The 22,433-nt window shown below is 34.4% G+C and overlaps 2 protein-coding genes across 2 annotated transcripts in view; one reads left to right on the forward strand and one right to left on the reverse strand.

Annotated features, from left to right (window-relative positions):
• LOC148950982 (microphthalmia-associated transcription factor-like) overlaps nucleotides 1–6,531 on the reverse strand; it is a 37,566-nt gene extending 31,035 nt beyond the window's left edge. The window contains exons 1-2 of the mRNA XM_089090974.1: nucleotides 6,508–6,531; nucleotides 2,064–2,149 (exon numbers count right to left, since the gene is read on the reverse strand). Of these exons, the coding sequence (XP_088947100.1) occupies nucleotides 2,064–2,149; nucleotides 6,508–6,531 (110 nt within the window). The remainder of the gene's footprint in view (nucleotides 1–2,063; nucleotides 2,150–6,507) is intronic.
• Nucleotides 6,532–7,085: 554 nt separating this feature from the next.
• On the forward strand, nucleotides 7,086–22,125 carry LOC148950983 (ras association domain-containing protein 1-like). The gene is made up of 5 exons (XM_089090975.1): nucleotides 7,086–7,107; nucleotides 7,971–8,193; nucleotides 11,594–11,709; nucleotides 14,643–14,812; nucleotides 21,627–22,125. The coding sequence occupies exons 1-5, from the start codon at nucleotides 7,086–7,088 to the stop codon at nucleotides 21,966–21,968; spliced, it is 873 nt and encodes a 290-aa protein (XP_088947101.1). The 3' UTR covers nucleotides 21,969–22,125.
• The last annotated feature ends 308 nt before the right edge of the window (nucleotides 22,126–22,433 follow it).

Here is a 22,433-nt window from a genome sequence, read left to right on the forward strand (position 1 = left end):
TTTTTACAAAAAATGCCTGTAATTCTATCTCGAATATAAACTATTCAAAACTGATGGAGAATCAAATTTGAAATCTGAATATATACAAAAATAATTGGCGGGCAAAAAGAGACATCGGTTTTCTAGTTAACCGCTAAAAAAGGACACTGAACTTTGAAGTTACGCTGAACTTTTGAAATTATATTATTCCATGGCAAAGAGTGTAATGACCTGCAAAGATAACAGAAAAAAAACAGTTTGGTACGGGGGCCCCTTGGAAGTAGTACCTTGGTATATACTTATAATTTCCTTTTATATTTGCTCCGGAAGGCTGTAGAATAAATTTTCCGATAATAGTGACCTTTGACAACCGGTGTCAATAAATGCTAAAATTTTAATAGATTCGCACAATATTACATCATGCGTAAATGGAAATGAAACACAGTTGATTTATTCTGGTATGCTCAAATAACAAATTCGTTAATCAGAACAGTTCACAGAAGAAATATTATTTATTAGAGGACTTCGCATAAGGTTAGACTCGGCCACCGGTAAAGTCGAATTATTTAGTTTTTTTTGGTTTCCTTGTGGTAGATTTATAGGCGCTGGGGCTAAGAAAAATTTTGACTTGTGCCCTATTTCACCACAGCGGATACACGTTATAGGTTCCTTACATTCAGATTGTCTATGTGGACCCCTACAATTCCAACATTTTATGCGAGCATTATTTCTACCACTAAAATCATTCCTGAAATAATTACCTCTAGTTGATCTTGACATAGAGGGAGTTCGGCTTTGTTACATGTCATGGTTGATGTTTTGACCGCTGACTGCTGCAGTTATAACTGCATTAGGACTTCAAAATGTTAAATCTATTGTTTCAAATTCCCTAGCTAAGTCTAGTAGTTCATCATTATCGCAATCTTGTGATATTTGTTCCATTACTTGGCACACGATACTAGTTTTTAAGCCACTTTAAAAATGTTTGATATGCGACTACTGGCGTCGTTTTTGTTGGCTGGCTTTCAATAATACTTCGCCTTACCAGCTATTATACAAGAAAATTTAGAGACTAATTCGTTCTCCTTCTGTTTTTATATGACCAATGCTTCTAATTTTTGTCTTAAACTTTTTTTTGGGCAAAACGCTATTTTAAAGGTTCTTTTAAGGTCAAAAAGAATTTTGATATTGTTTAGTTAAGAATTATATAAAAATCTTTGAGTCTCTCCCCTAGTGTAACAGATGGCTTGAGTCCCCATAGAGGCGTCCCCCTTGGACTGACTCTTTTGTATTTGTTTTAGAGTTAAAATCCAGGAATGAATATCGGCTGGATGCGAAAGTTTAGAAATTGGCGGACATTGTTCTACATAAAAATTAACAGGCATAGGATGAGTTGGTTGGTAAATATCAGAACTAACTCTCTGAGATGACAGACGAGTCTATGCATCTGCTAGCCTAGCTTCGATGTCTTTAACATGGGCCTCCAAGTCGGCCGGCATGGTTTTAAATTTAAGGCTAGGAAATAGAGACAGCTCAACGAATTATTAGAAAAGATTTTCTAAAAAGTAGTCAACAACACCATGAACAGCTGCGACCAATGGGAAGTGTGGTATATTTCTCTAAGGAAATACCGTCTTATTCGTCCCCCAGTGGGGGTGATCAAGCCTCCACGTGGACAAGACCCTGGGTAGCGTAGTAGGCAGGATTCGTATCTACTCAAGATGTTGCTAGAACTACTTTAATAAACAAATAAACAAAATACAATACTAGAGTACACTCGTGAACAGTCTTCTTGAAGCCGTAGAGAATCCGAGCTATAGTCAACTTGCACCGGCTGGCACCGTTGATTTGGAAGTGGCTGCTGCACTTTCCAAGCTCGCCGTCTATAGTTGGCTAGTGGAGGTTACTGAAACTCTCCGACGGCAGTGATGTGGAGGTTATTGTTAAACTCTCCCAGCGCACCGTATTTTATAGAAAGGTGGAGGTTGCTCGAACTCTATGAGCGGTGTTCCTCTAACCACTTGTCACTGTTGGTTCTCAAAGCTGAACTGTCCACAAGTTGTCTTTTCCCCCTTCTTATCTACCAAGGGCCAAGCATACAATTCTGGTTCCATGACCCCCAAAGTAGCCTCTCATTGGCCGGTAGATTTTTAGTCATTTGATCCACTGCCTTGAATAGAAAAGAAGGCAGAAACAAGTACATTAAACAACACATACCAACTATACCCTTGAAGTGGAACATGCACTAAATACCAAAAATATACCCTTAACGTAATAAAACACTAAATACAAGAAATACACTTATATCTAACTTGCGTAAGCCAAGCAACAATCTTTACATAGCCAAGGAACCGGCATGGTTTCGTGCTGTCTTGGCTTCAGTGGTTTTGCACTGTGGTGACTTACTATTAGTATTATTCGTAGCAGTTATGTTTTCTTTGTTTATTCCTAATCTTTGGCCAGTACCTTCAACAGAATTGATTTGGTTTCCCGGGAAAAATGAGTCTGCAACCCCTTAAAGATTACAGAAGAGATTCTACCCTTTTAAATATTCCACAACCGTCCCAAAAATAGAATCTATCCTGGAATAAGATTTTAAAAAAGCTTTGCTTAGCAGTCTGAAGGGATTACAGGAGAAGGGGAACAAAAACGAATTGGTTAGTACACTATTTTTGCAGATGCTTCCAACAAAGAATTCATTATTAAAGACCTACGAAGGGATCAAGATAAAAATTTGCCTTAAAGTAGACATTCTGAATAATTTAAGTTATCTTTTTGTGCAGTGAAAAAAGGAAGCTATTTTGGAAAAATTATTTAGGCTAAAGGCAAAATGATTTTCTGTAGTTTAAAAAAAGAAAGGGGCATTGTTTTGACGTTGTTAAAGCAGGAAAGGGACAGATATAGCACTGGCCAGAATTTCAGAGGTGGGACAATCTATCCTGCTATTGGCTGTTATTTTTTTGTTCTTTTTTATAACCAATGAGGGCCACAGTATTCGTTTATAGAATCTTTGAATTTACCGACCAGTCCAAAATCGGTCAAATCGCACAGTTTTGAGCCGCGATTCTGCGGCCACAATATTTTGTTTACTGAAAGCTAAAATTTGAAGTTTAAAATTATGATTTTTTTTGGAAGGGGAGTATGTTTAGCATGAATCTTGGAGGAATTTTCTCTTACCCACCCATGAATCTGTAGACATGAGGAACCGTTTTTTTTTAATTGATAAAGCAAAGGAAAATGAACTATATGTATAGCGATATTCCATTGTTTTTGCAAATACTGTTGGAAATTAATTGGAAAGCTTACCCATGATACTGAACAGAGCCATAAACAGTTGAAATGAAATACAACTTTCTAAAAAAAATAAACCTTAAATCCGAAGAACCAACATAATGATATCTCTTAATTATTATTTGGCGTGTTTTCGTCAAGGCAAAATGTTATGTTTATTTTGCTACGATATAAAACTTCATTATTTTTTGTCCAATGCAAGCTTTTCCAATGCCTGAAAAAATTAAATCTAAGAAAATCGCTTAGAAAACAAAATAAAGGTTTCCAGCCAAAACTAAAAGCGATGATGGAACATTTTTTTGTTACTTAGAATTTTCTAAGAATAAAGCTTAAAGTAAAAACGACTTATATAAGACCAAGACATGTATGCAAGTGTTTGAATTCCCAACAACATGAAAAAATGACAAAATAAGTCTGTATATTTTCTGAGGTTCATCCACTCTCTGCCACCCGGTGTAAATCATGGAACACCTATTATACTGCCAGATATGGCGCACTGCGCTAATTCACGCCAGATTAGGTGCAGTTTAAAATGGATACGGCACCCTCCCGCCATGTATGGTGTGTGCGACCTGATGTACACGGTTTTGAAGGTGGGTGACCCCTCGGACCTTCTAGCAAGTATCGTTCTTTGTTTTCCTATGTAAGATATGATTGGAATCTGAAGGTCTTACTCATTTGAGGTCAACGCCCCTCACCCTCCAGAAAAAGGACAAGGTGACCACCAGTCCTAGAAATGAATCGTAGGGTAAATCCAGAATCACTTAGACTAGATTTGACTTTTTTTTTTGTATTCAAGTGTGTTTTGTTTTTTCTTTATTTTGGAGCTAAAAGCATATGTATGAAGCATTTCGTTCTATAAAAAAATAACCTAAACAGAAAAGAAAACAAGAAATCACAAAATTGAGAAAAAAATCACTATGGAGGGAATAAAATAACTAAACTATAAAGATTACTAACACTGAGGCTGCGTTCGTGTCTTAACTCTCAGTAACTCTGTCCAAATTCGTTTACTCAGTTTGAATTTATTTTGTGCTTCACTAGGCTATCTTAAGAAGACTAGAATAGCCCAGACAATCTATCTGTGCAGTGAAAAAACAGTGACATGACTAGAAATCACCAAAACGAAGAAAAATAAAAAGCTTGCGATGAATTACCATGGATTGCAACCCTGTGCTTATGTCAGAGCTTCTGATAAGTATTCACTTTTTTTGACAGGTGTGACTGCAATGCTGCCCGGGCATAAAGCAAGCGTTATTTGGAAACGTTTCCAATATTCTACCAGCTATAGTTGCACCAGCTATAATAATATGGCAGCACAACTTAAGTTTTTAAATCCAATTCAAACTTCAATACAAAGTTTCAAATACTTGAGATTACTTATTCATGAATTAACGTTATCAGTATCTTTTTGTGGTTTCTTTGTGGTTTATAAAGTGTTCTTCTTACTTGGAGCTATCGTTTACTAGTGTTTTCTAAGTTTTATTGCGACATGGTTTTCTTTAGACGTAAGGTAGGGTGTTGTTTTCCCTTTTCGGAAAGTTTATCGGAAAAGTTGTACAGGGTCAACTCTATAATTGCAATTTTGGATATGCTTAATGCTTAATCCATGCTTTTCAACATATCAAACAGTTCGTAGTAACGAACTTTGTAGTAAGAGCAACTCGTCTCAATAGTAACCGAAACTCTAAAAAATGGAATTTTAATATCAGTAGATACATCAAAAGAATTGGACTTTTATGATGATTTTAAATGTTTAAGTTTCATCAAGTTTAGTCTTACTCATCAAAAGTTACGAGACTGAGAAAATTTGCCCTATTTTCGAAAAAAGGGGAAAACACCCCCTAAAAGTCATAGAATCTTAATGAAAATCACACCATCAGTTTCAGCGTATCTTAGAACCTTACTGTAGAGGTTTGATGCTCCTATCTGCAAAAATGTGGAATTTTTTATTTTTTGCCAGAAGAAAGATCACGGATACGTGTTTATTTGTTTGTTTTTTCTTTTCCCCAGGGGTGATCGTGCCGACCCAGTGGTCCTAGAATGTCGCGAGAGGGCTCATTCAAACGGAAATTAAAAGTTCTAGTGCCTTTTTTTAATAAAAAAAAAAATTAGAATCACTTTTTGCAAAAAAAACTGCTTTTTTTTATGTCTTTTCATGCTGCAGTCTTTTCTAAGATAGTTGATTTTTGGAACATTATTAGTTAAAGCTCATCTAGGAACATGTGGGAACATAATAGGACACTTGGCCGCTATAGATTCTAGAAGGTTTTTTTTTTTTTTTTTTTTTTTTTTTTTTTTTTTTTTTTTCACCTATATAAACTAGATTCTAGATCATTGGGTCTCAACAATATATCACCCACAGCTCATCTATGAATATTTAAAAATATAGCAAGGCGGTTGGCTAAATATAAATTAAAATTATTTCAACTTTACAGAATGAAAACAGCACGCCATGGCCGACATATAATGTAGACAGTAATCATTCTACTAGACAGAATATCCGACCAGTATACAAAAACAATTACATAATAGACAGACTACGTTGACGTTCATTCCATTGACGTCTTTCAACAGAATAATAAAGGAATTAACTAAATAAAGTGAAAACTATTATACCCTGTAATGGCACAGTGGATTGATCTCAGCTTGGCAATACGGGGTCTGGGGTTTGATCCCTTGATGTAGGAGGGCTAGGAATTGGATGGAGACTTTGCATTAGCGTCTCCAGATAACCAAAACAAGAAGGAGAAGCAGAAAATGAATATCAACTTACTGTATGGCAAAGTTTCGAAGTTTGTCAGTCCCAGCATCACGACACGTTCACACTGCAGGGATGACGCGAGGACCTTAGTAGTCAAGAAGCGTTGTTAATACGTACACATTCATGCATATATTATGTCAGGGTCCTTTGTAGTTGTAATTTTGCACATCTAATATTGTCAGTTGGGGAACTAATGAAATAATTCACTGATTTAAACAGAAGCCGGATCAATTTATAAAATGGAACCGTATGCCAACAATTTTCACGGGTAATATTCTATTCTGATTCCCTAAAAGTAATCGCAGGATTTAAGAGGATTACCAAAGGCAAAAAAGATCATTAAAAAATGAGGGAAAATCTTGGGGAATAGCTCCACCAAAACTAGTTCTTGTTTATGATGGCTGTTACAAGTAGACTGTTGTTATTTAATAAAAATTATATAGGCTACAACGTCACAAAGGTTACAGACTTACCTCACCGATTGTACCAGTGTTCATCCCAGGGTAAAAAAAAAGAGAAAAAAATGGAAGTGATGTCGCTAAAATTTGTTAGTGTCAGCAACGTTTGGCTGAAAAACAACTAACAGGGACAATCAAATTAAGAAAAAATAGAATCAAAGGAAAATAAAGGAAACTAAGAATGGGAGGAAAACAAAAATAGGAAACCCATTGAGGGGGATTGTCAATTTTTGCTTTATTCGGAGGAGACAAATGTTTTTTTCTAGGCTGAGGTAAGGCAATGAATTTTAAGGGAGAGAGTCTCTTAGGGGGAATATTTTTGAGACGAGAATTCATTACTTCTTATTTTGCGAAATGCAGAATCATAACCTTATTCTCCTGCATTCTGGGGCTTCTAATCTGGGGTGTCCTTTTTTTTCATTTTTTTTAGCAGGAGGGAGTGTGAGAATTTAGCGTATTTATTAGTAATTTTTAGAGTTCTTTCTTGGGTGGATTCAATGCCATCCAAAACTGAGTGAATTTTAGTTCTGTTTGTTTTGGAGGAGACTTGATTCGATTTAAATTGAGATGTATTTGTTTGTTGGTTGGTGAGTATGACCCCAAAGTATGGACATGGTATGTTGCTACTGCCCCCGTAGTATTATTATTATTATTTTTACATATTTATTAATTTTTTTGTTGTTTATATTTTTTTCTTTCTTTTTTTCTCTTTCTTATTATAATGAGTTTAATTGATGTCATGTGTATGTGTTTTTACCTGATTCATCCCACGTCAACCATTTTATTTTGAGTGAATGATATTAATTTTTATATGTAGATTGTTTTTGTTGTTAAATAAATAAATACATTGAAATTGAAAACTATCCGGTTCCTCACTTGCCATAGTAATCGCTGCAAACTCTCAGCTGGGATAACAAGAACTCTGTCTTGAATCTTTTGTTTTTTAAACTGAAACATAAGATTTAATTATTTCCGGATGAATCATTCATCCAGTATCCTTTTCCATGGGTTGTCTTGCAGCGCACGATGTCATATAATCCCGGTCGTATGACCGCTTCACTGGTCCATGATCACTATACGGCTAGGTTGTATACAGCTCAGATCCCTATTTGGAAGTTCTACCAACTATATATCGTTGGTGTAACGCCTAAAAGACGTGTCTGATATTTTGGCACCTCCAGGGTAATTGCAGAAAACGGTTGACTAATCTGTCCTCAAAGGGAAGACCAAAGGGTTTTCAAAGGCATTAGCAGCTCATTAAAGGGGTTTTTTGCAATTGTCTCACAAGTCTGGAAATGTAAGGTGTAACTTTTAGAGGTGATAGGGGCGACATGGCTTCCACTATCAGTTTTACAGGTTCTCATTTTTTGTGTCTGGTTTCGAACCAGAAAATGGTATTTTTCGTTTTGCTTTGTTTTTCTCTTTACCTAGACAACTTCTATGCTTTTGCTAATGATATAATTTGTTAAATTAACAAAACAAGTCTCATTTTACATTGCAGTCTAAGGGTCGGAAGGCATCATTTCGGGGATTTTTGCGAATTCAGTTAAATATTAGTCGACAAATAAATGTCTTGGCTGGGACAACACCTCCATCATTATATGATCTTTTGCAAGCGGACGATGCTACCTCATTGGCTGGAAAAGAAATGACGTCATTCTCACTGCCTAGAGGTGCTTTCAAATCAGTTCATGTCACAAGGTATGAGGTTGGGTAGTAATCCATAAACTAGAAATAAAAAGTTTAGAGATGAAAAGATTTGTGTTAATTTTCTACTTTCAAATTAATATGTAAAGCATATCGATAACAGACCACTTACTGGTCTCACCTACTATAATTTGAGTTTTTTTTTAGAATTACAGCAAAATAATTTTTAGTCCAAATTTTTAACAATCGTAAGGTAAAAGCCGAATATGATTGAATAAATTTAGACTGATAGAATTAAAATAAGCATCGTGTATCGGTTAAATTAAACTTACTGAATAAATTGTGTGAACGCTGACAATGAAACCTTGTACTACAATTCAAGAAATGATGCTTTATAGCAATAGCCACACCATATTTTTACTTATTTTGTTTTATTTTAATCTATTTTATCTCTATCTTCTCATTCATGATATAAGTTACCATATTTTAGTGTATCAGTTAAATGCCGTTTAGAAAGTGTTATGCTGTTACATTCTGCACCAGAATAAATTATTTGCGGTGATCCAAAAGGTGTTAATTGATATTTTTATGGAAATAAATTTTTACATTTCATCTGCTCAAGCAAAGCAAGCTCTATCGGCGGGCTCAATTTGTTCACTGGCGGCAATTAACGAAAACTGGGGTTGGGGCAAATGTTTTTTTCTAAATCTAGAGGTGCAAATGTGCAGTTTTTCAATAAAAATACAAGAAAGGTATTTCCCCATGAAAATTTCCCCCAAAAAGTTATTTGTCTAAACCTGGGGGGGGGGGTTGTGGAAACCAGGTGGTATATGCCTCCCTGCCCTCTCCACCCCCAATTGACGCCACTGAATCTATTTTTTCCTATCTTATTTGGTTTCTAAGATAGTAGAATATTTTTTTTCCAAAATGCGGTATGTTCTCTTTTCTTTATCAGAAAAATATTAGGGAGCAGAGCTATGGATATTAAGATTGCTTTGGTGTATATTGGATGTCTACAAATCATCTAAGTTTCATAGATGTTTAATGTTATGTTTGATTAAAACTCTTAAATGTTTAATGTTGTGTCATCTGTTTCATAATCTCCCTCCTACAGGCCATGGAGCCTTTGTGGGGAACTGTAGATTGTTGTGTAATTATTTTACTGTTATATGGAAAATAAATCTATCTATCTATCTATAGAAAAGTACGAATCAGGTTTGGAATTCCTTGTACTGGCCTGAAATTTGACAACAACGGGTAACAGAGGCGGACTATTTGATTTGCCTTTCCAACATGCACCTAAAGAATAACGTGAATGCCTGACAAAACGTGTCAAAAAAATAAACCAGTGGAACTAAAAATCATTTTTCTACACGGAAATATAGTCTTTTCTTTGTTGATTGAACTGTTTCCTTTGGTTCAATTTTTTGCACCGACTCAATATTATTCGATATATCTGCTGAACCGACTCAATGCCATTCTATATCTCTAAGAGACCCAAAAAGGAGCCTAAACCCTTTCTATGAATGCTGTACCGACTCATTACCATTCGATATTTTTGCTGCACCGATTAGGCTACCCATTCGATTTTTTTTGCAGCACAGCTGACTATCATTTGATATCTCTAAGAGAGCAAAAAGGAGCCTAAACCCTTACTATATCTACTGCACCGACTCAATACCATTCAATATCTCTAAGAGGAATAAGAAGGAGCCTAAACCTTTCTATATCTGCTGCACCGACTCATTACCGTTTGACATTTTTGCTGATCCAACCCAGTACCATTCTATCTTTTTGCAGCACGACTCACTACCATTCGGTATATCTAGGAGAGTCAACAAGGAGCCTAAGCCCTTTCTATATTTGCTGCACCGACTCATTACTACTCGACCTTTTTGCTGCACCGACTCAATACCATTCGATGTTTGTGCAGCACGACTCAGTACCATTCAGTATCTCTAAGAGGGCCAAAAAGGGGTCTAAACCCTTTCTGTATCTGCTGCAACAGCTCAATAAAAATTCGAAATTTTTGCTGCACCAACTCAATACCATTCGATGATTTTATTGCGCCGACTCACTACCATTCGATACCTAAAAGGAATCTAGGACCATTTAAATATTTGCTTCACTGACTCAACACTATTTGGTATTTTTCACGGAGCCTAAACAGAAGGGATAATCTATCTCCCCCTTGCAAGCCAACTGCTTAGGAACAACGGTCAAAAACCTGCAATAGAAGTTGCAGTTTTTCCATCAACCCATAAGATTATGCTTTGTAACGTACTTCCTTTTGAGTCAATTGACAATTCCCCATAAGAAGTTCCTACGTAGAAACTGGGAATTTTTTTTTCGACTCTTATTTTTGTTTTTTGACTACATACACTGATTTATTGAATATTGAAGAAATAGATACTTCTTTTGAAAATGTAAAGAAAAACAATACTAGAAATACTCCAGTTCCAGTTCTAACTCCAGTTCCAGTTCTAACTCCAGTTCCACTTTTAATTTCATTTAAAGCTAATTAAAAAACAGACTGAATATATTATTTGTCATAATTCTGGTCTCTACTATCATAAATAGGAAAAGTAATTTTTAGTTAGATATAGTTGCGTTTCCTAAATTGTAATTTAAATCACATTCTTCCATCCTTTTTGGCTGAGCCTAGCTAAACATTCTTCAACTCCAGCAGCCGCTCACACTTTCGTGTATCAAGTAAACAACTGTTACTGGTTTAATTGTAATTAAATTAATTAAAATGTGATCATAATTAAAAATATTATATTTAAAATTTTAAGCTTATATACATTAATGTTTTATTTTGATAATACGTATTTATGTATATATAAACATATTCTAACACCCCTTAGTTATATTTGAAATTTAATCGAAATGATATATATATATATATATATATATATATATATATATATATATTAATGTTATATTTTGATGATACGTATTTTATGCATCATTTGCAATACATATTGTAATACCCTTTACTTATATGTGAAATTTCACCGAAACTGAAAAGAGCTCCACACTTCTCAATCCTCTCCCATTCCATTTACGACCAAAATATCTGGTATTTTGCACTCGATAAATACAATGTATTTGACCGAATAAAGAAGCAAATAAATAGAAGTAAAGAAGAGCAAAAACTAAAAATTAAATATTGAAAATAATATTAGTCTTTAAAAGTTCCATGGTTTTTACATGGATAGCTATTGTATAAATTTATTTGTTGCTCTTTTTTTCTTTTTTATTCATTTTTGCTTTCATATTCCTTTTTTTTGAAGTGTTATGGTTGAAATTATTTCCCTCTTTCAACGCTGAGGACACCTTGTTGTGGCATAGGTGAAGCATAGAGATGCTACTACTAAGTAATTTGGGTATAAGGGAGAAAATGTATTATTATTTTATTTTATTTTATTATTTTATATTATTTTATTTTTAGTGAGACAACAACAGGTCATTTAATCACTTTACTCTTGAAAAAATTTCATGTGGTTGATGATCCAAGAAAATTCGCGTTATACGAAAAATACGCAGAAGATGGAGATACAGTTAAAGGTAGAATCGATTTACCTTTTTTTTGTTTATTTTTATTTATATATTGGAACAATAAATAGAGTTGGTACCTGAGATAAATTTTAGTGGAAAATGAATGATTCCTTTTTTTCCACGGATTACCTTCACATTCTTCTTCCCCACGGGACGAAGATAAATTATTTGTCAAGTTTTATTAAAACTAGAGTTTTACGCATTTAAACATAAATGGACATATCAATGCAGTAACATATAACCTAACATAGTACTTAACATAGCATAGCAGTAACATATTAATCGAAAGCAACATGGTGCATTATTGTGCCCTCGTTTTTCTTTGATGCATTCTTCTTTGTCAATTTAATCGGAACAATACAAACTTTTGCTTAGCTTAGATTATTTCATAGCCATATGTGCTTGCCTGCCCTTCGGGGGGGGGGCGGGGGAAGGGGTCAATTTAATCGGAATACAAACTTTTGGCCACATTATCTAATCAAATTGGTATCAGACATATTCTCGTATAGGAGCTAACTGTTGATCATTTTCTGTTTCCGATTTTAAAAGCTTAAAAACTAATAACAAAAATATGTTCAGAACAATAAACCATAACTGAGTTGTTAGCGTATTGCTGTTTCAGATAGGATCTGTGAGATGAACATCTTTAGGGCTTTTTTTTGTAAACAAAATAGAAAGGAAAAATATATAAATTGTCGACAAAAAAGGTAATTTATTTGCGATATATGACGTGATCCATGCACGAGAACCGAAGGCTCCTGCCGGTTACGATGTGGTCCGAGATAAGTGGGGCTTATCAAAAAGTCTACAAAAGGGGGTATTTTTTCCAGTTCAATATAAATGTATTTAAGTGTTAGCTTAAATAGGTTATGACAAAATATTTTTAGTTTGATGCTGTTATGCAAATATTTACTATCATTTGTGTATCTCTGACTCTCGTGTTTTACCATGGATTTGAATACGGGAAACCAAAGAGTCGAAACGGGTTTTCCGAAAATACGGATCGATACGGAAAATAGAGCAAAGGATCGTAACCAAGACAAAACTATTTCTGATTTAATGAGCAGGGCTTATCATTCCATTTGAAAAAGATTTTTAAAAAATTAAGTACCAATTCAAGAAATTCAGATTTGAAAATCTTTTCCCCATTCAAGGAAAATTTAAAGAATTATTTCGTGAATTTAGAATACTGTCTTTTTCCTGAACCTCTCAATGACCCATTTGAGTACGAATCAGGCTTAGAAATTCAGAAAGGGTTATTTCTGACACCGTATATTTTAAAAGTTTGTAGAAAATTTGCTAGAAGTTTCCCGGAAAAATTTCCTGGAAAGGCAGTTTTAAATGGTTATTCAATGACCATATTTCAAATAATGAGCAGGACGAAAAATGTGGTTCGATACCTATCTCCTAGGATATAATAATATAAAGGATAAGATGGTGCAGTCAGGTTTCGCTGATGAAGGATGATGGACTGCCGAAAATCTTGATTTTTTGGCGATTTAACTAAAGCAGAAGGAAAAGTGGGATGGCCTAGAATGGAGTTCGAAGACGCCAGAAGAAAAGATTCTTCAAATACCAAGAACATCAAAATTAAAACATTTTTGACCCCCTGGCTCCATCTTAGCTCATACCGGAAAACCGGGACTTTATACGATTTTTCTTTGATTGTTATACAATTATTAAGATATTTTCTTTGTGTCAATTCTCTCGTTTGCGGTTACACTGAATCGTAAAAGGATTCAAGCGGAAACTTTTCTTGTTTATAAGAAAGTCCAACCAAGCAGTTGTAACACCAAATTTATCGGCATCTAATCATCGAGGAATACAACAGTCAGTAGGTGGTACAAGCGTTATGTTTAGTAAAGCTATTGAACAGTAAGGGCTAGTGGGAATATATAAACATTAAGTAATAAAGGTGGTATTGTTCGAGTCAGAAGAAAATAAGGATTTTATCTATATGTTGATAGTCAACTAAGGTATAAGCAAAAGCATATTGAGGTCTTTTCATGAAAATTTGTGTTCCCGGGTATTCCTGATTTTTAAAACGTATATGGTTGTTCAACTTTCCAATTAACCAATTTAAGGAATCAGGTTTTACTTTTAGTGTTCTGGTACTTTAAATAGCTATAACTCTAGTAACGGAGGAGGTTGTCAACTGGGTCGGGTTCAGGTGGATAAATGCTGCGATGGGTCATCAGTAATATTATTCAATAGCCAACAGTTATGTATTAAATATTGTGCAGTCCCTACACCAGTGGTTCTCAAACTTATTTAGACCCTGTACCGCTTTTTACCCACTAAACATTTTGGGACCTCTTCTCAGTTACCGATACTAACTAAACTATAGCTAAAATATAAATAAAATTGCCAGTCCTAGAGTTAAAGGGTTGTTTTATTTTTTGTTGGCTGGCCGCGTACCCCCAAAAAATTTTGTGAAACCCCAAGGGGTATGTGTAGTACAGTTTACACAACTTAACACAACTAAATTAAATTTATGATTGTTCACTCTCTCGCAAGCAATGTTAATGAGGTGCTTCTGATGTTTTTTGAGTGTACTAAACTGTATTAGATTAGAAAAACTATTGAATTAAATTTTACAAACGACATAACCCCCCCCCCCCTGGATACAGTCTTGGTTTCAGTCTCTTTTTCAAAATTCCCTTAAGAATAGCATTTTTCTATTAACGCTAATTTAGATAATAGTTACCATTTCTGAATCAGCTCGAAATAGAAACTTTTTCTCACTTACCAGTTTCATTTTTAGCGTGTTTTTTAATTTTTGGTTACTATGGGCCGTTTTTCGTCCTTTGCTAGATTGCAGCTACCAATGCAACCATTATCATGTCATCTGGGCTTTCTGGTCTTAATCCTTTCGAGTGAGCCTTTATTCCTTCTGGGTTTATGGAATTTAATTACTTGTAACGTCGATCCCTTTCTTCCAGCTCACTTGAGAAGAGTGGATTTCGATGAGAAGCCATTGGAAATTGTTACGAAATGGCCAGCTGCTGAGCGATTGGGAGTTTTCGCTTCAGATAAAACAGGGCTCATTAATCAAAAGCCTCAGTTCATAAGAAGCTTTGTTCTCCAAGAGAATGACAATGGTGATATTATGGTAAGATATACTGCAACGGCTACATTAATAAGTTCACACAATTTAGACATTTAGGGGAGGGGCAGTTGCACCCTCAATAATTTGGATAAAAATTATTAAATAGCCCATGACCCTTGATTATCCGGATGTAGACCCTTCCCCCCCCCCAATAAAAATGCTGTAGCTACACCCCTGTTTATTAGCCATTTGCTTCAAATCATTGTCGCGGCATTCAGCGCAACCTAGAAAAGAATTAACCAGTAAAATCAGCAAAGTCGCTAGTAAAACAAAGGGGTTAAACTATATTCATGCGACAAGCGCCGATATGCCGTTTCTCATAGCCTATTGTACAGATCTGTCAGATTCTCAATAACATTGGCTGATAATTTCTTTTTTTTAGCATTTAAACTTTGATACCAAAGAGAGAAATAAAGGGAGAGTTAAAAGAAAATATAGGAAAAGTAGTATGTGCAACCCCAACCCCCAGATTCTCCCTCCCCCCCCCCTATATTTAGAAAATACCTTTGGGGGGAGTTTTCAAAAAATTGTCTTTTTTGTATTTTCATTGATAAATGTAGAAATGACAAGTTTTTCCCCTCCCCTATATTTTTAAATTCCCCCCCCCTAAATTTTCTTGAATTGACGCCACTAAGTAACGAAAGCAGAAAAATTGAGCTTGGTAATATTTTTTTTTCTTAAGCATAGGGTAAAGACCAAAGAGTTTAATAACAATATTATGTTTAATAGAGGCTTTCTTTATGGTCGCTCTTAGAGGGTGGGATGAATCCTATCCTATTGTTTGCATGGGTGACATACTTAAATGATAACGAAGAACAAGAAGATAAAAGTTACCATATGCAATATGAGTAATGTCTTTGACCAATCAGGACATGTATTCCAGTGAGACTTAGCGCTTCATATTCATGAAGGTAGAAAATCCATCAACAAAAACCAACAGTGGCTTTTTAGTATAATAGATAATTTTTCAGCTTAAAGATAATCCCGGTATTATATTTCTTGATTACTTAAGTAGATAATCTTGGTATAATTTTTAAATTAGATATTTAAAAAAAAGTTGATCTATTTTGTTAAAAAGAGGGATGCTGTCAATAATCGGCAATGAAGACCATTTCAAAGAAATGCTCAATTTATTTATATTAATATAAATCAATTTATTTTATTTAATGATTTTTTTTTAATTTATTTGGTCTCTTCAACTTATTTTATTAATTTTTCGCAGTTGTAACTTTGACGTTGCTATTTGTTGGCATTTTTTGTTGCTGTTATAATGTTGCACAATTAAAAAACCTAAGTATTTAAAGGGAATCGTGTTACAAAGTATACATGTGATTACAGGTTTGGCCCTTTTGACAATGGCTTCATTTCATGAAAATTTAGGGGGGGGGGGAATTCTATAAGAACACCAGAAAATAGGTATATTCGATGGAACTACCCCTAAAAAGTAATCTAGGGGGGAATATAGTGGGGGGCATGTCCCCCTGTTCCCTTCCATTTGATGCAAGTTGTTCCCTTCCAGTTTCGACCGTTTAACTTTGCCCTGGCGGATATAGGGGGACGGGGGACCCCGCCTCCCCCCTTAAGATTTTATCTGGCGCTCTGTTATCCTATTTTTTTCTTTTCTTTACCTTTTTTTAGAATACGTTTTTCAATTTGGTCAATTATTGGCACATTTGTCACATTGCCCCCCCCCCAAGATTTTGCTCTATATCCGCCCCTGGAACTTTTCCACCTAAATAACAGGAATATATCTCTAGACCTAAAAGAAATATTCAGGAAAAAACGTAGTGCAGGTACTAATATCACTGGGTATTCAAACAGTTTGTTTCTGCAAATTTTATTATCTAATTAGGAAAACTGTAATGAATTAAGATATCACCTATTTCGTTAGGACCGCATTAAAAGCTCGATTTTTCACTTAAGAGATGTCGAGTCGCTGCTCGAACGGTCAGCACATTTCAATCTTAACAAATGAATCCTATCCTGTTTCTAACTGGCCTAAAAGTGATATGTCTGCCAGATTTGTAGCCCCTCCCCATTAAATTTGGGAATTAAATAACAAGCTTTGTTTGTAATTAAGGATTTGCAATTATTACTTAAATAATGACTAATTTAATACTTAATACATATTAAGTTAGTTAATATTCAATATACATTTAATACTTAATACACATTATTTTATTAATTCATTTTTTTTATTTTTTGTGAATTAAGTTTCAGAGGATGGTTTCACTCACCAGCTCTTCCACTTATTTTTTGGGATTTATTTATAATTGCATTATAGCAATGCATTTGAGCTTTTTTTTTTTTTTTTTTTTTTTTTTTTTTTTTTTTTTGTGTGTGTACTAAACTGCATGCATTACACTGCATGTCTATACAATTAGATTCAGGTTACTATTATTTACCCCCTCGCAGGCAATGCATTTGATGTGATTTTGATACTTTTTTGGGTGTAATAAAGTTCATTAGGTTGTGTAGTCCTGTACCATTAAATCCAATTTATAATTATTTACTCCCTCGCAAGCAATGTATTTGAGGTATTATTGATAATATTTTGCATGTCATAAACTACACTTTGTTGTGTAGTCCCTGTACAATTAGATTAAACCTTTGATTATTTACTCCCTCGCAAGCAGTGATGTTTTTAGGGGGGGGAAGGGGGGTAGTTGTACCCCAATAATTTGGAGAAAAAAATTATAGACCATCCCCTTGACTCTGTGGATGTGGACCTATCTTGCTCCCCCAACAAAAATATTGGACTTACGACCTTGCTCGCAAGCAATGGAATTGAGGTGTTTTTGTTACTTTTTTGGGCGTAGTAAACTATAGTAGCATCTGCAGTCTCTGTACAGTTTAATTCAATTTATAAACGTGCACTCCCTGGCAGGCAATGCTTTTGAAGTGTTTTTGATGCTTCTTTAGGTGTACTAAACTGTATTAGGTTGCAGAGTCCCTGAACAATTAGACTAAATTTTGAAGCGTGTACTCCCTCGCAAGCAATGCTTTTGGGACGTTTTGATTGTCTTGGGTGTACTTTAGTCCATTTGGCAAGTTCACTACTACTGTGGGAAAGTCGTTCAACACAATTTGATCCAACAATATTCATCTACCTTGTAAATAAATAGTCTTAAATGTGGAAAATCAACGGATTCTAGCACAAAGAAAAATGTTCACGCAAATGAAAATCCCTTCCTTTATACGTCAAAGGCAAGCTCCCCCTGTAATCAAGGGCATATCCAAGATTTTTGTTCAGGGGGTTGAAACCCGGTAACTCCCTCCCGCCCCCCATCCTGGATACGGCTTTGCTTGTAAGAATTTGTTAGTAAGAACACGCTGTTTACCATGAAGTTTAGCTAATGGGCTGAAGTGTCAGCTCAGAATAAGCTAAGTAATTAAAAGTTCATCAAACAGCAAATAGGATTAAATTTCAAAACCGTATTATGCTTGAAAGGACTGCTCAAATTCACTGACATGAAGTTGAGGAAATCCGCTAGTTAATGAATGAAGGTTATTATAATTTAAGTCATGAATTGCCACGTTAAGTAAGTTTGAATGTTATATAGTTTTAAGCCCAAGCTAGAGATCCCCTAATTGAAACGGAATGAAATGTAATAAGTGGTAGATTTTCGAAAACGTATAAAACATATAATACTTATATGGTACAAGTATATGCATGAAAGTATATTAAAGTCCCAATGTTTCAGATTCACGTCCGTAAGCCAACAAAAGAAAGCCTTTATTATGTCCAACAAATTATATACAAAGACGAAAAATCACTATACAGCATAAGAAAAAAGTGGAAAAAACTCACATCTGATCAACTAATATTGTTTTTAGAATTCAGGCTGTCATTGGCATACATTTTTCCGCAAATTGAATTAAAATTGTCACCCTTTATTGTATATTTTTTTACATTTTAAATGTAAATGACAAAGCAGTTTGGCCTAAGAAATTATTTAAGATTCTCATAAGAAAAATTTTCTACGATGTTAGTTCCAAGTACACTTTTGTTTTTCTATGAAAACCTTTCATTTCTTTAGGACATAAAGATCACTCATCACTTCTTTCAGTCTACAATGAGAGTTCTAAAAAGCTAAAAGCAAAGGTATTTTTTATTTCTTATATAATATAAAAAAATTATACAGCATTTTTTTGTATATATTTTGTATTTATTTGTACTTTTTACGCTCGCATATGCCGCATTATCTATTAGGGTTATTCAGTGGTGTCATTTCAGGATTATTGGGGAGGCAAAATGTATATGCTCTAGTTATTTTCTTTTGATTAATATTATCCACAGGGAACAGTCATTCCCAAATTTAATTCAATTTACTAGTAATTTATTTATATATTTACCAGTTTGATTTTATTTCCCAGTTATTATCAGTTACCAAATTATTCAACATGAATTGAGGACCTTTTCTAAAGCATTGGGAATGCTTCATAACCAAAGAAATGAAGTAGAAATAACAAGAGCATTGAGGGTAAAATGATATTACTAAAGGCGTAAGGTATCTTAAAGAACTCCGAATCGTCGCTATCAGGTTTAGAGATCATAAATGACAATTTTACATTTATAAGATAATTGCCAAACATCATTTGCTGAATTGCTCTCAAATGGAGGATCAGGAGGGTAAAGCCCCCCCCCATGTCCATACCAAACTTATGGGTATATCCAGTATCATTTTTTTTTCTTAGATGTGATTTACGCTTAGCGTGATTTTATACTGCTTCTGATGCTAGCATATACATATTTCCAAGTTACTAAAGCCCTTGTTTTCTCCAGCTCTCTATGTTCTTTGATTGTCTGTAAAATACTCCTAGCAGTCAAATAAATTTCCATGGCTGAAAAAGGTTTTTCCAATTGTTTGATAATCTGATTTGGCAAACTTCCAACTGTCATCTTCCATTATCTTTATTGGCATGTCCTGAAAACTCCTGCTTTGATTGTGGCCTAGTTTTGTAATCCCTTTTTTTACTTGGCGTCTCGCCAGAATTAGTCTGTGCTTCCCTTAATGTCTGAGGTGTCAATAACATGCTACATGGAAATAAAATTTATGTCGACTTCAGTTCATTTCCATTGATCTGCAAATTATTTTTGTTTTAGAATCATTTTATCTATTGAGCAATAAAAACTGTTTTGTTTTGTTTTTATCAATTAAACGTTAATTTCATCCAATCCTTGATCTTGGCATCCTTGTAATTAATCTTCCTTCTTGTTTTCATATAATGCCACATGGGCACCACTTTTTATCAGATTGTGTTCGCCAGCTTAATTTGTCTTTCCTAGACACAGTAACGTCAACTCACGAAAATGTAGGTTGGGGGGGGGGTAGCATTTTCTTAAATTGAGGGAAGGCATTATTTTGGTTGTAGTTTTTTTCACTTCTTTCCAATTAAAATACTAATTCATGTCTTTCAACAAAAACACCGAAAATATAATTTTTCATAATCTATCCCCATAAGCCTGCCTACCCCCTCTCATACGTGAATCCTCTGGAAATGGCAATACAATCTGAAAGAAAATGAAAGAAAAGTTGGCCGGTTGGAAAATAAAATCTAACAAGCAGTATCTAAAAAATTTTCTATCGCAGCACGCTATAGATGGCGCTTTGTTTTCTGAAGATGTCCGTGTTTAAGCTAGGTTCGAACTGCAGGTGAATCTTGCTTTGGCATCTTGATTTTGCTTCGCCCTCTGAGAAAAAAAAACATATTGGAAAATCTTCGGTTTGTTTCTGTTTTGTGTCACAGTGGAGAAGTTCGTTTCTGTGACCTGCAAAATTGTGTGTAAATGACAAAGAACTATATGTTTATGCTTATTGCACAGCTTTCGAAAGACTTCAGTGGATTAGATTAAATTTAATACACATAGTTCAAGTAATCCATTTTAGGAATTATCTTTCAATCAGAAATGGCAGTCAGAATTCTGACACATGGCCGTTGCCCTTATGATAAAGACCATCAAAATAATTTTTATAAACGGGGGAAGGTCTCAATCTGGATATACTCCTGATTGCCTACAAAAACCTACAAATAACCTCACGTCATGCACGCACGCAGCATTTTTTTTTCGGTATGGGGGGGGGAAGCAAAAATAAAAATTATAATTTTAATCATACTTTGAATAAGAAGTGCCCACAAATTCGGGAAAATTTGGGATTTGGGGTGGGGGGGGGGGTAACGCCAGTAGAATCCCAAAGAAAGTCGGCCACCTGGAATCTGGTTGCCAAAGCAAATTTCAACTCCTCCTGCAATGTTCAACTTTTTTTTCCTTTTTTTTTATTTCATCTTATATTGAAAATACGTTGGAAATTCGTTTAAAATTGTTAAAGAAAGGAAAAATTTTCTCATTTTTAAGCAAGTTTAGACACCCTGAAGAAAAAGCCTAATAATCTTGAATGATCCGGTGAATCCGGTGAATGAAACTAATGAATCAAGGATATTGGCTTTTGGTTCTAGTTGCAAGTGTAGGCTTGTCGCAAAATTGTATATTTCACGGGGAGCATATTCTTAATGCATTTGTAAAAATGTACTTTTTGTATAGGCAGGTAAACAAAACTAAGTTTTTATTTTACAAAATTCCTTAGATATATTTTAGAGAATTTTTCTTTCGATACAATATTCTAAAAAAAATTCCCTTAGGGACGCCGTTTGGTCATTGTCGTTTTACGAAATTTAGTTTCTTGTATCGGAACATATTTTGATTAACTTTTTTACTTTTACTTCTTTTCTTTTACTTTTTCGCTCACTTACTCTACCTTACTTTCTTACTTTTCTCTTCACTTACTTTTTTATTCCACTTTGTTTTCATTTTTAGTGGGAAGCCTTTACCATTCCTGAGCTGGAAACATTTTTACGGATTCTGGAGAGAGAGGAGACAGAGTACAGAAATCAAATCATGCGAAAGTACAAAAATGTCCGAGATCAAATGCTGCTTCTAGCTGAAAACAGAAATAACAATTGTAGCATCCTGCCATCTAAGAAACTTGTTAGCTCAAGCTCATCCGAATCAGAAGAAGAAGATTATTTGACAATGAAACGAAACAAAACACTACCTCTGATGCAGAAATATGATAAAGATCGTTTTGCTGATGCTAATGACTGTGATAGTGATTCAGATGCAACATTGAAGCCTAGTTGTAGCAAAAGTATTTTTTAAAATTGGAAATGTCCCAAAGTTCTGATGTGGTTGTTTCTTCTTCTTTTTTATCCTGGTGTTTTCGCATCTGTTGCGTCACTTTTTCCTTTTTTTTATTTAATGTTAGAATGGTTAGTAAAAATTATTTTTTAGAATCTCGTTTTTTTTTTTTTTTTTTACTAAAGAGATAAATAACAAAATTTAAGAATATGTCAACATTTTGTAAAATATTCATTGTATAATGAAGGTGTTGAATGGAGAATTTACCTTGTTTATAACCGCTAAAATAACGTTAATGTAACTTTATAAACGCAATAAAATAATGGTAATAAAACTATGAATGATTTAAATCATTAAGTATTAGTGATTTTAAATTGAGTTTTAATAATTCTAAAACTCAAAATTAACCACGCATAAACGTGTGGTAAATTTGTTGATTTCCAATTTCAGCATTTTATTTATTGAAAAAAAGACGTCAGAATAATC

The sequence above is a fragment of the Artemia sp. Qi Xiang Cuo genome, chromosome 6 (genome assembly GCF_049724085.1).
Source record: "Artemia sp. Qi Xiang Cuo chromosome 6, ASM4972408v1, whole genome shotgun sequence".
NCBI classification, from domain to species: domain Eukaryota; kingdom Metazoa; phylum Arthropoda; class Branchiopoda; order Anostraca; family Artemiidae; genus Artemia; species Artemia sp. Qi Xiang Cuo.

What these genes read in the sequence shown, in the direction of transcription:
- LOC148950983 (XM_089090975.1), top strand. Translation starts at nt 7,086, where the DNA reads ATGACCCCAAAGTATGGACATG. An exon ending in GACCCCAAAGTATGGACATG is followed by an intron (nt 7,108 to 7,970) that starts GTATGTTGCTAC and finishes TAAATTAACAAA; the next exon opens with ACAAGTCTCATTTTACATTG. An exon ending in AAATCAGTTCATGTCACAAG is followed by an intron (nt 8,194 to 11,593) that starts GTATGAGGTTGG and finishes TTTTATTTTTAG; the next exon opens with TGAGACAACAACAGGTCATT.